General features: G+C 40.8%; 1 protein-coding gene across 1 annotated transcript in view; it reads right to left on the bottom strand.

The window, feature by feature from the left end:
* UHRF2 (ubiquitin like with PHD and ring finger domains 2) overlaps positions 1-18,327 on the bottom strand; it is a 143,670-nt gene that overhangs the window by 44,086 nt on the left and 81,257 nt on the right. Inside the window, exons 5-8 of the mRNA XM_077475054.1 lie at positions 15,639-15,748; positions 11,176-11,362; positions 5,890-6,013; positions 2,296-2,403 (exon numbers count right to left, since the gene is read on the bottom strand). Coding sequence (XP_077331180.1) covers positions 2,296-2,403; positions 5,890-6,013; positions 11,176-11,362; positions 15,639-15,748 — 529 coding nt within the window. The remainder of the gene's footprint in view (positions 1-2,295; positions 2,404-5,889; positions 6,014-11,175; positions 11,363-15,638; positions 15,749-18,327) is intronic.

Raw genomic sequence — 18,327 nt, 5'->3', positions numbered from 1 at the left:
ATATGAGATCTGGGGTCAAAAAGACTTAAAAGCAATAAAAAAAAAAAAAAAAGGCCCTTTAACCGCTTGAGATCCGCGCTATAGCCGAATAACGGCTACAGCTCGGACCTGCTTTTGTCCTGTGCACGAGCGGCCTGCACGACCCCTGAGGGGCGCGCGCGTCGTGCTCTGTGATCAGCGAGTCTATGAGACTCGCCTGATCACAGATTGAAGCAAGGGGTCGATCACCAGCGGCTGTGAGAGGGACTTCAGTCCCGAACACGACGAGCTGGGGCCAGCGCATCAGTGCCCACCTGCCCCCTGCCAGTGCCACTTAAAGTATGGGAAAAGTGCCACCCATCAGTGCCCACAGTGCCACCCATCAGTGCCCACAATCTGCCTCAACAGTTCTGCACCTCAGTGCCACATATCCGTGCCCATCAGTGTCATCTACCAGTGCCCATCAGTGCCACCTATCACCCCAGAGGGAAGCCTCTTCTAAAGATGATGCACAAGAAAGACCGCAGTTTGCTGAAGACAAGCAGACTAAGGACATGGATTACTAGAAACCATGTCCTGTGGTCTGATGAGACCAAGATAAACTTATTTGGTTCAGATGGTGTCAAGTGTGTGTGGCGGCAACCAGGTGAGGAGTACAAAAGACACACTTGCCTACAGTCAAGTATGGTGGTGGGAGTGTCATGGTCTGGGGCTGCATGAGTGCTGCCACCACTGGGGGGCTACAGTTCATTGAGGGAACCATGAATGCCAACAAGTACTGTGACATACTGAAGCAGAGCATTATCCCCTCCCTACAGAGACTGGGCAGCAGGGCAGTATTCCAACATGATAACGACCCAAGACACACCTCCAAGACGACCACCGCCTTGCTAAAGAAGTTGAGGGTAAAGTTGATGGCCTGGCCAAGCATGTCTCCAGACCTAAACCCTATTGAGCATCCGTGGGGCATCCTCAAACAGAAGGTGGAGGAGCACAAGGTCTCTAACATCCACCACTGTGATGTCATCATGGAGGAGTGGAAGAGGTATCCAGTGGCAACCTGTGAAGCTCTGGTGAACGCCATGCCCAAGAAGGTTTAGGCAGTGTTGGAAAATAATGGCGAGCACACAAAATATTGACACTTTGGGCCCAATTTGGACATTTTCACTTAGGGGTGTACTCACTTTTGTTGGCAGCGGTTTAAACTTTAATGGCTGCGTGTTGAGGTATTTTGAGTGGACAGGAAATTTACACTACTATACAAGCTGTACCACTCACTACTTTACATTGTAGAAAAGTGTAATTTCTTCAATGTTCAGAACCCCACTCCCTCAGTAAGTACCTCTCATTAGTGACCACCTGTGTCATGATGGAGACCTTATGTTGTCCCATATAGAGGAGTATAGCTCCCATGGTTCAGAGAAGCAGGATCTCCCAATCTATGGATAGTGTAGGACCCATTAATCATGGGGTACTTTGTCGCAGTAAATGGGCTTAAGCATCATATAGCAATATGATGTGACCAAATCCCCATATTTTTTGATAAGGTTTTTTGAAAAGGTCTAGGTGTTTTTAAAAAGCCTTGCTGGAGGTAAATGTTAGTTTTGCATGTGTGCGCTGTAATTATTATTCTGTTGTATGGTCTTATGGCAGCGCCATCTTTATGCATTTTTTTAGGGTGTGCCCCCAAATATCTTGTTTGTTTGTTTATTTCTTCAGTGTTGTCACATGAAAAGATAGAAGAAAATATTTACAAAAATGTGAGGGGTGTACTCCCTTTTGTGAGATACTAAATATTTAGCACTGCACCGTTTCAGTTTCATAGTCTCTAATCATGTTTCTACAGCATCCCCCTTTTCCCCACAACAAATAGCGTGTCTGCTCTCCCCAAATCTGCGTCTGCTTCAACATTGGGAGCGCAGTAAATGCACAGGAGGGTTGGACGTGGGCATGTCTACTCTCTCCAACTTCACTGCTATTTTGACAACCAGGCTCCTGCTGGTAGTGCAGCCAATCAATACAGCAGGACATGTCTCCTCTTTCACATTCCACTGCAGTTTTAACTGCGAGGCTCCTGTTGGAAGTGCTGTCCATCATTGCAGGGCTGAGCTAAGGGGAAGCGCTGCTGATTTCCATCATCCAATCACGTGCAAGCAAAAGTGCAGTTTTGTTTTGCTGGTAGGTTTCCCTCAGATGTACAGCAACTGCGCTTGAAGAAGTGCACTTGTGGGTGCACATACTATATGCCTTTAATAAATCAATCACATTATGTTTAGAAAAACAAAGCTATACACTTAGAACCCATAAAGAACATACCTGCACTCGGAATTTCCATAATGCCCCAACAGGAACGCCAGGGATGGGACCATAATGATTTGAAGGAACAATAGTGCACTCTTTAGTGCGCCCAACACAGGCCATTCCCTTTAAAGAAAAACACAACAGTTAGCATATATTATTGGCTGGCCACAGACATTTACAGTGGTGGATAAAAGGCGATTTAAAGGCCTGGGCTGTGTTTTGCAATGTGTCCCTGCAGGGTCAGTTGTAGATTAAATAGGCAAAATGATCTTGTTCTAAACAAAAAAAGGCTCAAATTTTAAATCTATAAACTAGGGTTTAATAAAGCCAAGGAAAATGTAGTCATAGTGCCTACCCTAAGCACTTGAGGACTCTCTATACGAAAAATACCACCTTATATAAACGTGGGATCTAATATGCCAGCAAACACTACTCCATTACAAACTGAGCTCCAAAAGTGGCATCTTCTCATCAAATGCCTGTACAGCTACCAAGGGAATAATCCTTTAGTTTAGGGGTCTCAAACTGGCAGCCCTCCAGCTGTTGTGAAACTACCAGTCCCATCACGCCCCTTCCTGTGGGAGTCATGCATGTAACTGTCAGCCTTGCAATGCCTCATAGGACTTGTAGTTTTGCAACAACTGGAGGGCCGCCAGTTCTAGACCCCTGTTTTAGTTAGGCCAGTGATCGCTGCTCATCACTACTCAGAAAAGGCATGCTTTGAAACAAAATCAGCTCATGTTCTATCACCATTAAGACCTGTGGACCCATTTTCAGATATGAAAAACTTTAATAATCCCCATCTTTCCATATGAACAAAGCTAAATAAGAACCATCCAGCAATTATAACCAAAAAAAGGACCCTGCAATTACAGTGTGAATATAGGAACACAGATTTATGAAGGATCTTTATTGAATAAAGCTCTTGGACTCCATGATCACACCGGAACAGATCACTTATTCTTGCCTTATGGGGTCCCCACAGCAACTGACCTGCTTAGCTTGCCATTTGACACTGAACTCATTCCAAAGTCTTCTTACATTTACGGTTATACATAAAACATCTCACAGTCAACAACTAAAGACAAACAGTGAATGCTCTTGGAAAAACATCCGAGTTCACAAGGATTCTGCTTCTCAGGATTGGCATCTTCAGTAAACAGCAGCATGCTACGAGGCACTAAACATTTATATTGTTACTGTTACAAAAACAGGGTCTTGGGCTATAGTAACTTTGGTTACAGAAGGCTACATGGGGTATTGTCACATTTGAGAAAAATACCTATATCGTGACAGGGACCTGAGCCCACCCCACTCCCATTACATTGGCAGCCAACACCTAGCCAGTGTTAATGTCAAAGTAATACTAACGTTTATTTTTTTTCTAAAATAACATACATGTCATACTTCTTTTCAGGTGCCTCGTTGGTGCTCTTGACTCCTACCCCTAGAGCAGTGCCCCTAGAGAAAGCTGCTTGCCCTGTGTGTGTTCTCTCCCAAGCCACTGTTTCATGCGTCCATAAGACACAGAACAGTGTCATTAATTTAGTATCTTGTGAATGGAAAGCTACAACGTCTGGCAGCCTTTGCCAGGAAGCCGATATGTTGACAGACCTGACAGGTAAAAAATGTGCATTTATTATTATTTGTTGCAGGAGCCAGTAAGGCCGCGTACACACGCGGGGACTGTTCGGCCAACTTTGTCCGCTGAACGGTGTTTCGGCGGACAGTCCGCCCGTGTGTGGGCTTTCAGCGGACAGTTTCAGCGAACAGTCCGCTGAACAAGGTTTTTCGGAAATTCCGAAAAACTGTCCGCTGAAACTTTGTTTCAGCGAACAGTCCCCTCGTGTGTAGGCTTGTTCGTCAAACTAAGTTCCGTGCATGCTCAGAAAGGATTTACACGCCGAAAGTTATAATGCAGTGTATAGGACGTCGTATTTTTCGTCCCATCGTACGTGCCGTTCACGTCATCGCGCACGATTTCAGCAAACTGTTCGTTCGTCGTGTGTGGCCATGTCCGTCCATGCTAATTTTGAGCGGACTGTTTGCTGAAACTGTTTGACGGACAAAGTTGGGCGAACAGTCCCCGCGTGTGTACGCGGCCTAAATCATTGCACCAGTGATCAGCATTTTTTTTTTTTTTTAAGTGAACTTATCGTTTAAACATGCATGCATCTTAGTATAGAAGGGAACAGATGTGTTCATTGCCATTTAAAGTGAAATAATGATTTATATGTTGATGCTACAAGAAAGACATTTTCAGTAAAGATATCTACACTAAGGAGTTACGTGAGATTTAGAGATTAAAGAAAAAAATAAATAAATCTAAAAAAAAACTGATTGTCACCAATATACCCAAAGGACTAAGCACATTCGGTCGCTTTTATGTTACTATCCATTCTGCTAACACACAAAAGATTAAAAAAAAAGAAAAGAAATATTTCTTGGGTAAACTGTGGAAATATTACACGTGACTAGCCATTTTGGAATGGATACAACATCACAATCTATTTAATCCTCTGGCAATGGAAATTGACATGTTATTTAAATCTCCCAGCAGTAGCTACAGATTTTAAGATAAAGTACATGGAACAGTGTGCTTACATTAAGTATCCTGGACATGGAAAACCTGCAACATTGTATTACAAATGTGAATAATTCACTTTTTATAAGCTGCACATGGCCCTGATTTCATCGTGAAGGCCAAGACAAGTGTTAGATACACGGCAGTACTATCACATCTTTAAAACTAGAAGCTATTACCGGCAGTTTTTTAAAAAACTTTTATGAAATTTAAAATTAGAGAGGTAGAGAAATTTTAACTTTAGCTGGTGGATGAGTAACTGTAAAGCATGACATCCTGTAGCCCCTTTTGCTAACAGGCTTGAACGCACCTACAGCACTGTTCCATCTGGTCAGGTCTGGACCTGACACATTCCTCCTCCTGCTATAAGCTTATGAACTAACTTATATCAGAACTGTTCAGCAGACTCTGCTGCAAAAAACAATAGGTCTGATCAGCGGGTGACAAGCTGTCGATCAGAGCTTTCCCCCCCCCCCCCCCCAGAGACCTGTCATTTCAAAAAGTACAATGCCCACCGCTGTCACAGGGAAGGGGTATGGGGGGGGGGGGGTTGATGCAACATGTAATATGTTCCAAAGCTGAACTTGGTCTTTAACATTCACCAAAAGCACCAGGACCACCACAAGACCACCCCCCCCCCCCCCCCCCCCAAGGTTTTCCTATGCAGGGCAAAGCAACAAGTTCACTTTAATTTAGCCTAAATCAACAGATACCTACTTTCCTTTGCTTACTTACAGCTCCATTTAGCCATTGAAAAGTAAAGGTCGTATGTAATCCAAGGGTCACTGGTGTCACACTTTACACAATGCTCTCCCTGTAGTCCCCTTCTGACATTGTAAATTGTCCTGCATACCCACAAGTACCAATTCCTTCAGGAAATGGCTGGCTGCATTTTTGGTGCAGCATCCAGCAAGTGTATCCTAAGCTGGAGTGAACAGTATCAGATGCAGAAATCCCCGTTTTTGCACATTATTGGTTGGAGATGCAAACAAAATACCCCATATCTTGCACAACAGGTACTATACCTTGCCCCAATCTCTCTGACTCTCAGTGCTAGCTGAGGGCATCTTTGCCTTCTTTTTACTTTGTCTCAGTTTTTCACCAGCCTTTACAACTTCAGTTGAATCATTTTTACAGGAAGGACAATACCTAAAGAAAGAAAATAACATACTTTCCGTAGGTAAGCACACAGGGTTACTTATATCAACAGGTAAGCGAACATAGTTTCTTTTATCAATACTAAATGACACTTCTACACCATTTATATTGTACTCCCCAGAAAACTGAAATGTAATGGAAAGTAAAAAAAGGTACCCACAAAAATGACATGCTTGTTGACTAAAAGCAAAGAATATGGCAGATAAGGTAAATATGTTTTTCCACCACTGGCAGAAGGGCTTCATCATCAGTGAAGGTGGTTACCAGTGAAGGTTACAATTTTTGGCCAATATCCAACCGCATGCAATGCGTATTAAACGTCAGATGCCAAAACAAAAACAAAAAAATAGCACTAAGTAAAAGCTGGCTTTTTAAAGCTCTTGCTGCCTGCATACTGACCAACTCCTAGGTAAACCCAGGTGCTAAAATGTAGATGGAATGTACTACAATGAATACCACACGATTAGAGCCTTATGAATGAATATATGAATTCATGAATTTATTACACCGTTGCAATATATTATATATATATACATTTTTTATTTATTTTTTACCAATTCTTTATTTAACAGCCAAAGCAAAAAGTATACCACTTTTTGTAATATATATAGGCATACCATATACAGCCTTTAAAGAGAACTGTTTATTTTGTGGCATACATTATAGTGCATTATTATTATATTACATTCTAATTCACAAGAATACTAGTTCACAAGAATAATAGTTGATGGGTAATCACCACAGAGGAAAGGGAGGTTTCCAGTGGGAGGTCCCCACTTCTTTAGTTCTAGGGTCCTAGGTCTCAGTAGTGTGGGGGGAGGGTGGGTTGCTAGCCTTTTAAAATAATTCCCACGCACAGTTTTTTCTGCTTAAATAGTATACTTGGGCCGATTACATGAATACTCTCCTGTAGGACCAGAAAAACATCAAGACAAAAACACAGGATTTTCCACTTGGCATAAGACCTACATCTTTAAGCTCATTAGGGACTCAGAATAAAAAAAAAAGTTGGCCAACCATGCACAACCCATTCAACTCTCATTATGCTTCAGTTCTGTCAAAAAACAGTATTAGGAGTAGATCACAAAACACAGAGGGATTGGACCATTGTCCATTACCGTATATACTCGAGTATAGGCCGACCCGAATATAAGTCGAGGCCCCCAATTTACCACAAAAAAACTGGGAAACTTATTGACTCGTGTATAAGCCGAGGGTGAGACATGCCTGTCTATCCCTGTGTGTCCGTCCATCCCTGTGTGTCCGTCCATCCCTGTGTGTCCCGAGCCTGCGTCCCGAGCCTGTGTGCTTCTGCCATGCCAGGATCGCCGCTCTTCTCGTCTGACAGACGGCGTCGGCGCCTCGGCGGCCATTCCACTGTTCAAAAGCCGCGCCTCCGTCTGTGATAGGCGGAACACTCAATTTCCCAGCAGTCTGTGTTCCGCCTATCACGGACATCCTCTCATCCTCGTCCGTAGTATGAGGATGAGCGGATGTCCGTGATAGGCGGACCACTGACTGCTGGGAAATTGAGTGTTCCGCCTATCACAGACAGGGAGGCGCGGCTTTTGAATAGTAGAATGGCCGCCGTCTGTCTGCTCGACACGCTGATCGGGCAGGCAGACGGCGATGACTCGAGTATAAGCCGAGGGGGGCACTTTCAGCCTCAAAAAAAGAGGCTGAAAATCTTGGCTTATACTAGAGTATATACGGTAATAAACTCAAAAACAGATTTTAAAATCAAGGGAACACTGCGCTGCCCAAAACTAAATAGAAAAACAGCAGCTAACACAACAACTGGATAAGTTTGTTTCAAAAGTAAATGGATATATAAAAGTTTTGGGACGCATCTGCAGAGATCGTTTTTTGGCTGTCTGCTGACATTCTAAGCTCTATTGACTCATAGAACGTATGTTCTGTTGGGTCCGAGCTATCTGGTAAGCTCACATCTTCACTGGTGGTGGTCTTGTCACATTGATGATTGCAGGATACTTTGTTTTCTCGGTCGTCTGAAGAGTGTGCAAACTTCTGACCAATCAATCACTTGGGACCTTTGGCGCGATCTTTAAATGGACTTTTTCACTTAAATAAGCTTTTTTGCTATATAACTTTTTCCGTAGTTCATTGCTTCAATGTTGAAATCTGTTTTTGGACAGCTTATTTTATATTTTAAATTTATGTTCATATATGTATGATCCTAGTGTCATTACACCAGTCACTCCTTTATTTTTCTCTGACACCTCTTTATTATAAGATTGGTTGTCAGTACCTGTCACTACTTAGTGTGTCATAAGATTGGTTGCTAGTAATTGTCATTATTTAGTGTGTCATAAGATTGGCTATCAGCACCTGTCACTATTTAGTGTGTCCTTTTCACATGATAGCACTGACATTTATTTAGCCATGTTATTGTTTCCGCCATTTTAAGCGCTACACTTTATATATCCATTCAAAAACAGATTTTACAAAAGAGCCCTGTTTTCCTTAAGGGGCAGAGAATCCGAAGTAAATCAGAGGCAACTGGTACATTCAAAAGCAGGGCAACAAAGCACTAACAGACCCACACAATAAGGCTACAGTCACACTGGTAATTTAGGCTGGTGTGAAATGCAATAGCAAGAATCTTCCAATTCCTGCTGCGAGCGACTAGATGTGGCTGCCTGCATGGCCAGCATTGCCATTGATGACTGCTTGTTATCGCTAGCTGTGCGGAGAGCCACAAATAGCTGCAGCTGCTGGTTACTTGTCATAGTGAACAGGGTTGGCGGCCACACCTAGCTGCTCACAGAAGAGAAGTAAACAGAATATTCCTGCCACTGCAATGCGCACCAGCCTAAACCGCCAGCGTTAATGCATCCTAACAGTGCAAACATCGAGGGCAGCCTGCAACTCAAATAGCGTCTTGAAAGAGCTTGCTATCCAGGTTTGCATCGGCTAAGGCTTGGAAGAATTTAGGAAGCAAATGAATACATTTAAGGCTTGTAGATGCAAGGTAGTGTAAAACCCCCCCTTTAATTTGGGAACAGTGAACAGGTTTGAGTAAAGACCCTGAAACTTTTCTTCTTTTGAACAATGATAAAAGCTGCCAGTTTCAAGAGAGCATGAAGAGCAGCCCTGAGGACTGCTAGCCTGTGCAGAGACTCATGTAGGTTGGACAGCGTGGAATTGGGTGGATGTAGAGAGAAGAACTCTAGTTTGTAGCCCTTGAACACCACATTCTTTGCCCATGCCTCCAAGAGGTTTTTGAAACCAGGTATGAAGAGGATGTTTCTGTGTGTTTGGAAATTTTGAAAGATTTGAAACCCAACAGCCTGCCATGGAACTCTGTCTAAGGATTAGGTGCGACTTTAAAATGGGAGGTCTGGGACAAATGCAAGGAAATCTTTTTAGTATAAGTGTCAGGTCTATATGTTTCCCAGATTAACGCTTTGGCTTTTTTGCAACCGGTGACATCTTTACTAGCTGCCCAAAGAAGCACCAAAAAGTTGTTAGTTGTCAAAAGGCATACATGATAAAAAATATTTGCATTTTTGTTCTGCACAACAACTTTTTAGTCAAATAATTTATATGCACGTTAACTGAAAGGAGACTCGTGGAAGAAATGAGATGGACAATATCCACAAAACCAACAACACAATAGTGTAAATACAGCAAGCATGAGCTCCAAGTGTTTCATAACCAAGTGATCTGTAAAGATAGTTCCTCCGACAAATCCTTCTTCAAATCCCCTAATGTCTAACAGATTGACATGATGGCTATGGCAGGTTGCATTGTTGAACCTACTAGTAAGAACAAAGATTTGGAAAAAAAACTCTAGAAGCTTGACAACCTATAACTTGAAAACACTGGGGCATGCTCAATAGCAACAGCCAGTGTTTTATAAAGACAGGCAGGGGGTGGCCACCATGTTATGAAACAGCTAGTAAAGTAGCGATTTTGTTAATATAATCTAGCATAGTATACAAAGCAGAAAATGGACCCACACTCCTATAGGAGCTAAAAGACGAGGAGAGTGGACTGAAACAAGTTAAAATGATCCAGCCTATCAGCGTCTGGTCTGTGAGGAGGGTCACTGCAAGCTGCCCATAGCATTAGATGTAGAGCTTTAAACCTGGGTTCTTCTCCATTTACCCTGACCTGCTGAGAGCGGGAAAGGTATATAATTGGCCTGAGGCAATTGAGTTATTGTAGAAAGCAAAAACTGTTTATCTTGCAAATGGAGCAAAGCCAGAAACTACTGCACGCCAAAGGCATAAACCCCTTTTCCACAGAAACGGATAGAATAGGCAACAATGGTGGTGCAAAACAGTGAGAAAAAACCCACAAGTTTGGTATGCTCAGAATATAGACAAAGTACAAGAACCTTCAGAGACTATGGATTGTGGACATGGAGAACAGCTAACAAACTCAGTACTAAGGGACTGAAGTGTGCCATATGCAGGGTCTAGTGCCCAAGGGTCACATTCCAAGCTCTCTTTACCCTGTCCATCGGCATACTAACATATGAAATCCTTGGGGACTGGGTCACACCAGAGGCTGTAACATGGCCCCAGAGCCCAGCAGAGCTCAGTGCCCAAGGGTCACATTAGTCAGGCCCTGCATCTTTCGATCCAGCATGGTCTGGGTTACGGACTTCAAGCTCACAAAGAGGCTTAGCCAATCCAGATAACTGCAGGTAAGGCAGATGACCACAGCAGTATTTGTGAAGAAAAAAAATAAAATAAAATGGTTAAACTTTTTTTTTTTTATTTATTTAATTTTTTTTGAGAAAAGTCCATCCTCCAAGGGCACGAGCAAAAAAAAAAAAAAAGTATTGGGATGGGTGCGTTTATACCTGTCTCATTTTATTTGTCAGTGACCAATTCCTTTCAAAAGGTGTCAGTTTAACCCAGTTGTCTCTGATTTACTTCTCATCCTGTGTCCTTTATGGAACCATTAAAAAATAAAATAAAAGATTTTATGCATTTTAAGCACACCTTTACGAATTAAAAAGGAAAAGTAAAAGAATATCCACTTATATTGACTTCCAACAGACTTTCCAAAAACAAGGATTCTATTTTCACATAGATCTAGGTTTAAACCAGGGACATCCAAATGTGAGATTGCCCCTGGAAACTAGTACAACAGTAAACTATTGTTCTGAAAATACATACCAGTCTTCATCTTCAGGTATCTTTGACAGTGGTGGGTTTAGACAGTAAATGTGGTAGGCCATGTTACACTCATCACACAGCAGCTGCATATGGGCATCTTGCTTCCCTCCACACACATAACAGGAACAAAATCTGCATTCTGTTTCTGGGTCTGCTTTGCAGTACTTACATTCCGGACCACTTTTCCCTGTAAAATGAAGGCGTGGTCAAGATCTGTTAACAGGCCAAACAAGGAACGAACAGAGGTTCTGAATGCAGTTGTGTCTAGTAGAGCTGTTTTTTCCATGCTTTCTGTTCTGCCTGACAGCAATTGCTCAGAGAAGAAGTGAGAGGTCCTTAGTGGGGAGACAGACAGCAATAGGCTTCATATATACCCACATAGCCTACACTTTGACCACCGGCTGTGAGAATACAGAGCTGTACTGTGCATGAAGCCAGGACATATCCTGGTTCTTACTCCTCCTTCTCCTCACTTTTGTTTTGCATATTGGAGCCCCAATTCAGGATTTCCCTTTCATTTCCTAATCCTTTATTAAACAGACTAAAAGGGATTTTGACAGCAAACAAGGTAACAAAACGTATTAACCTTTCCTCACTCTATCCAATTGAACGTTTTTGGCCAGAGTTGGGTTTTAAAACTACACCATAATGAAATAAAGCAAATGCTGTATACAAATATAGATGTGAAAAAAAATCTTCAAAAGTGTTTGGAAAGCCATTTTTTTTTATTTGTGAATAGTGTTAGGGTTAAATCCCCTATCCGGTTATTTTAGCTGCCCATATCCTGCTAGGAAGATTTATTTCCACGATCCTGGAGGCACAACAGGAAATAAGGAAACCCTTCCGATGTAAACACAATTCCGATCTTAAAGAGTTGCCCTAGAAACAGGCATTTCATTGGATAAAAATCACCTTGACCGTTTGATCTGGTGACAATACTATAAAATATTTGGATTTCCAATCATTTTCTGTCCCAGACAATGGCCACTAGGACCAAGAGAGGAGGGGGTTCTAACCTTTCCATACTCAATCCAAAACTAAATGAATACTTCCCTTTACATACACTTCAAGTCACAAGTACCATAATAGCCCTGTGATAATACCAGAGTTCTAGCAAAACTGAATCTTCACCAGGATAAAAAATTGCTACTTAAAGCTGGCCATAGATGGATAGAATGTTGAACGAAAAGGCTTAGGAAAAATAAAATTCTCAGAACATAGTTAAGATTCTATTTGCTTTTAACATTTGATTTCGAAATGTATGGACTTCAAACACACACATAAATTAAGTAAAAGGGGTAAGTGGAGTTGCCGCTGCCAATATAAATTATATAGACCAGTGTATCACAGTAAATACCATAAAAACGTAAAAAAATGTGAAAATCTTCAACAACTGACGAATTGCTAAGTGCAAAAACAGGATACAAGTGCTATAGTGCAATAAATCAAGTGCTACAGTATAGAACATGCATTATTGATATTTCATATATCATCAAATAAAAAGTCCATCAGTTCATATCAAACATTAAAATTAATTTCAGCAAAAATAGGTGCTGCAAAAAGTACATGCATTCAGGCAGTGGCTTCGTGTCACACTCGTGCCCTCTTTTTGTGCAGCGCTTCTACCAGAGAACTCTACCCACCAAGGGGTAACAAGCCTCCACAATACCAGTGACTATAATTGAAGTCCTCATGGTTAACTCCTACGGTCTCCTTCGCCCCAGTGTGATCATGGAAAGACCGGAATTGTACTCATAGCGCGACTCCTTACACCAATATTTAATTGCGCAAAAAAGTAAAAATACTTATAAAAATCCAACAGGTTACAAGTTGGCATCATCAAAACAGGAAGTCCGGGTTGGGATGCATTAAATGGACCAAACCGGATGTGGTGCAATGACACATTAGCTCCGCCTTAAGTGCGACGTCTTTCTTACACGTTTCGTCGCATCAGAAGCAGTGCCATATTGCTACATCATCCAGTTTAAATAGGGTGCAAGAGTCTAGCCTTCACCAAGCATAGCCTATCCAGACATTTTAGAGAAGTCCATAAGAGGGACCCTTCGGTTTTAACGTTTTATGCCACAGATATGGTAAAAGGCCACTGGCATGGAGACAACAAAAGGATTAAAGTTTCTAAAAATGAAACAAAATGGATTTTTTAAAATTAAAATTCCCCCCAGCCAGAAGCAATCAATATAGAAAGATTTAAAATTGTTTATCTAGTAATCAATCATTAGTAATTATTTACTTTCCTTACCTTATTTAAAAGAGATATAAACCCATCTCCCCTTACCACTAATTTCTACCTCCTCATCTAATTTCATTATTTATAACTGTATGATTTTTTTTCTACTTCCTCTCTATAGAGATATAGATTTTTCCTCTCAATTTACTAATGGGTTATTTGATTTTTTTTGTTTTTATTTCTATACATAAATTTTCTCCCACTATGTAGTCTTATTAGTTCTCTGTTAATTATGTTCACTTTAGAATAGCTATATACTGTAGTTACATATTTTACCCTAATGAAAATTAGTGATTATATTTATTATTTATTTTATTAAAGTGGTTGTATAGTAATTTTTTTTTAACTTTTACCTACAGGTAAGCCTATAATAAGGCTTACCCTTACCTGTAGGCAAAAAAAAAAATCTCCTAAACCTGTACGATTTAGGAGATATTCCCCTCGCAATGCGCCGCTGACTGCAGCGGCACATGCGCACAGGGGATTCTTGGCTGAAAGTCTGGCAGATGCTGGACCCTGCCGGAAAGAAATCTCCCGCGCGCATGTGCAGGAGTGACGATATCGCTGCTCCGGCCACTCACAGCGCCGGAGCCGCGATACCCGGAACACACGCCGAGGGAACATATCAGCTCCCTCGGCGCGGATTGGGCCATATGTCAGGGCCTCATTCTAAGGTAAGTATTTCATAATGAACTAGTATGCGTGCGTACGAGCTCATTATGCCTTTTCCTTTGCAGGTCAAAAAAAAAAAACACACACTTCAGCGGGTTTACTACCGCTTTAATAACGTATATGGTTATATTAAAGGCTATTGCATAACAGAAGGGAATTATGCACTAGAATGCTGTCTGCAGTGACCTATAAACTGTGGAGACCTTATATATAATATCACCCTCTTTAGGGGTTAAATTTATTCAATGATTATCAGGGAACATTATCCAAGATGGCCGCTGGTCACATGGTCCCGAGTTGCTTAGCTACCGCACCCTATTTAATCCGAATGGTGTAGCAATATGGCACTGCTTCTGATGACATCTTTGTGGCAAAGCACGCAAGCTGGAGCTATTGCGTCACATCCGGTTTTGGTCCATGGAACACATCGCAACCAAGACTTCCTCTTTTGATAATACACAGACGTTTGTAACCTGTTGGATTTTTGTAAGCGTTTTATCTTTTTGAGCAATAAAGCATTGGTATACGGAGTCACGCTATGAGTACAAATATGGACTTTCCATGATAACCCTGGGGCGAATTAGACCGTAGGAGTTTGCAGCGAAGATTTCAATTACAGTCACTGGTACTGTGGAGGCTTGTTACCCCTGGGTGGGTAGTTTTCTGGTGAGTGCGGCACAAAAGGGGGCACGAGTGTCACACAAAGCCACTGCCCGAATTGCATGTACTTTTGCCAGCACCTATTCCGCTATGCTGAAAAGAATTTTAATGTTTGATATGAACTTCTGGACTTTTTATTTGATGATAATGTGTATATGAAATATCATTAATGCATGTTTGCGATATACTGTAGCACTTGATTTATAGCACATTGATACTAAGTTTTTGCACTTAGCAAGCTTTTAAAAAATGTTTAAGTTTTTATTGTATTCACCAACTCCACTTACCTCTTTAATTTATTTACATTTGAAAGCCACTCTTTGGTGGTTGACATTAGTGGAGGCAGCAGCTCCAAATACCACATTTAACCATATTTCTTTACTCATATACATACATTAGTTCGTTCAATAACATTTTTCCATCCTGCTGCTCCTAGTTTTCTTGTCACTGGTTGAAAACAAATGCATATTTGACCCACTAATGATTAGAAAAAAGGAATTTTCCAAAAAACGTATTTTCTTAAATTTTGTTTGAAATTCTACACATCTATGGCCAGCTTTAGTGTCTAGACATTCTGCTGACAGAGAAATTAAATGGCTACTCCATCATCTATTTAGATATCATCTTCACGAGCATGCATTGTCTCTTTTTGCATTCTCTTATTTCTAGGTCTACAATTTCCAACATTTTAGAAAGAAAAATGTAATAGATTCAAAAGAAGCAGATACAATTGCCTACAGTAGAGTATGAATTTACAAAGCGAAAGAACTACAGCCTTGAGCTTGAGGATTTGTACAGAATGTTCTTTACCGCTAGCATATAGTTAAGAGGACACATTTTATAGATCACTTTTTTAGCTCAGTTACAGAGCAAAAACACTTACTCTTAAAATCTCCATCTCCAGATGACAGAGGGTATGCCCCAGGCTTTTCTATCTTGTATATTTCCTCAGAAAACACTATTTTACAATCAGTAATAGCATCTTCGGGACCACTGTGAGGAAAAAAAAAAAATCAATGCAATCCCTTTGTGAGAGTGAAAAAAAAATACACACAATTGATATGAAAAGTCTACACACCCCTGTTAAAATGCCAGGTTTCTGTGATATAAAAAAATGAGACAAATAAATAATTTCAGAACATTTTCCACGTTTAATGTGACCTATAAACTGTACAACTCAGTTGAATAACAAACTGAAATCTTTTAGGTGAAGTAAAAATAAAAAATTTGAATAATAATATGGTTGCTTAAGTGTGCACACCCTTAAACTAATACTCTGTTGAAGCACCTTTTGATTTTATTATAGCGCTCAGTCTTTTTGGGTATGAGTCTATCAGCATGGCACATCTTGACTTTGCAATATTTGCTCACTCTTCTTTGCAAAAATCTGTCAGATTGTGGAGGAATCTCATGTGCACAGCCCTCTTCCAATCATGCAACAGGTTTTCAATGGGATTTAGGTCTGGGCTCTGGCTGGGCCATTCCAAAACTTTAACCTTATTCTGGTGTAGCCATTCCTTTGTTGATTTGGATGTATGCTTTGGGTCGTTGTCATGCTGAAAGAAAGTTCCTCTTCATGTTCAGCTTTCTAGCAGAAGCCTGAAGGATTTGTACCAATATTGACTGGTATTTGGGACTTTTCCTAATTCCCTCTACCTTGATTAGGGCCCCTGTTCAAGCTGAAAAAAAAAAAAACTTCAAAGCATGATGTTGCCACCACCTTGCTTCACTGTGGGTATAGTATTCTTTTGGCGCCGAACAGAACTTTTGGAATTATGGCCAAAAAGTTCAACCTTGGCTTCATCAAACCATAACATTTTTTCACATGATTTTGGGAGACTTCAGATGCGTTTTTGCAAAATGCAGCTGGGCTTGGGTGTTTTTCTTCTTAAGAAAAGGCTTCTGTGTTGCCACTCTACCCCATAGCCCAGACATATGAAGAATATGGGAGATTGTTGTCACACAGCCAGTACTTGCCAGATATTTCTGAAGTTCCTTTAATGTTGCTGTAGGCCTCTTGGCAGCCTCCCTGCCCAGTTTTCTTCTCGTTATCTTTAGAGCCATTTTCTCCACTTGATTATGACCGTATTCACTGTGTTCCATGGTATATCTAATGCCTTGTAATTTCTTTTGAACCCTTAACCTGACTGACACCTTTTAACAAGGAGATCCCTCTGATGCTTTGGAAGCTCCCTGCGGACCATGGCTTTTGCTTTAGGATGCGACTAAGAAAATATCAGGAAAGATGAATGGCTTGAGAGTATGATAATAATATAACTAAAGGTGTGCACCCTCATCCCAGTAAGTTAATTTGGAAGGAAGTGTTGATATCTCTGGTCTCCTATCAGAGGTTTCAACAAGGATTGTGAGCATGGGGACTATTACGGGGCACATGTATAATTTGTTCGAATAGAATAGTATCAAAACACTGGTTCATATTAAAAACAATTTATTCAAAAAAGAAAATATTTATACAACCATAAAAGCATATGTATATGGATCACAGATGGTAGAGACGAATGAGGTAATTGTTCAACTAGTTTCGCTTTGTAGCTTCATCAGGAAATTACCTAGGTCTAGAGATACATTAATTTAGTATAGCAAGACATTAAACATAAATAGACACAATAAAATACAAAAAAGTATATATATTGATTATTTTCATATGGAGACATAATTACAACATTTCGACGTGAGGGCACGTTCCTACCTCTCTAGCCCTGCTCCGGTTCCCGGTCAAGCTCAATGATGTGATTAGAGGAAAGAATCTTTCCTGGCGACTGGGAGGGGGATATTTCAAGATACCGACTCGGATCCCCCCCCCTCCCCCAATTTCAAAGATTTAAAATTCCAAAATTTATCTCTATATTTTATTTTTCTACACACTTAGTCACTGTCAAATACATTGGGATCCTAGTCGGTATCTTGAAATATCCCCCTCCCAGTCGCCGGGAAAGATTCTTTCCTCTAATCACATCATTGAGCTTGACCGGAGACCGGAGCAGGGCTGGAGAGGTAGGAACGTGCCCTCACGTCGAAATGTTGCAATTATGTCTCCATATGAAAATAATCAATATATATACTTTTTTGTATTTTATTGTGTCTATTTATGTTTAATGTCTCGCTATACTAAATTAATGTATCTCTAGACCTAGGTAATTTCCTGATGAAGCTACAAAGCGAAACTAGTTGAACAATTACCTCATTCGTCTCTACCATCTGTGTTCCATATACATATGCTTTTATGGTTGTATAAATATTTTCTTTTTTGAATAAATTGTTTTTAATATGAACCATTGTTTTGATACTATTCTATTCGAACAAATTATACATGTGCCCCGTAATAGTCCCCATGCTCACAATCCTTGTTGAAACCTCTGATAGGAGACCAGAGATATCAACACTTCCTTCCAAATGAAGAAAATATCAGGAAAGACCTACTAGAACAGCTGAACTTTATTTGGGGTTAATCAGAGGCACTTTAAATGATGGTAGGCATGTACTGACTTCTATTTAACAGGAGTTTGAATGTGATTGCTTAAAGGGCAAGTTCACCTTTGAACACTTTCTTC

The sequence above is a fragment of the Lithobates pipiens genome, unplaced genomic scaffold (assembly GCF_037356315.1).
Source record: "Lithobates pipiens isolate NorthernLeopardFrog02 unplaced genomic scaffold, aLitPip1_a1.2 Scaffold_13, whole genome shotgun sequence".
In the NCBI taxonomy this organism is placed as follows: domain Eukaryota; kingdom Metazoa; phylum Chordata; class Amphibia; order Anura; family Ranidae; genus Lithobates; species Lithobates pipiens.
Note: the sequence above shows the minus strand (reverse complement) of the source record. Positions and strands in the feature narration are given on the sequence as shown.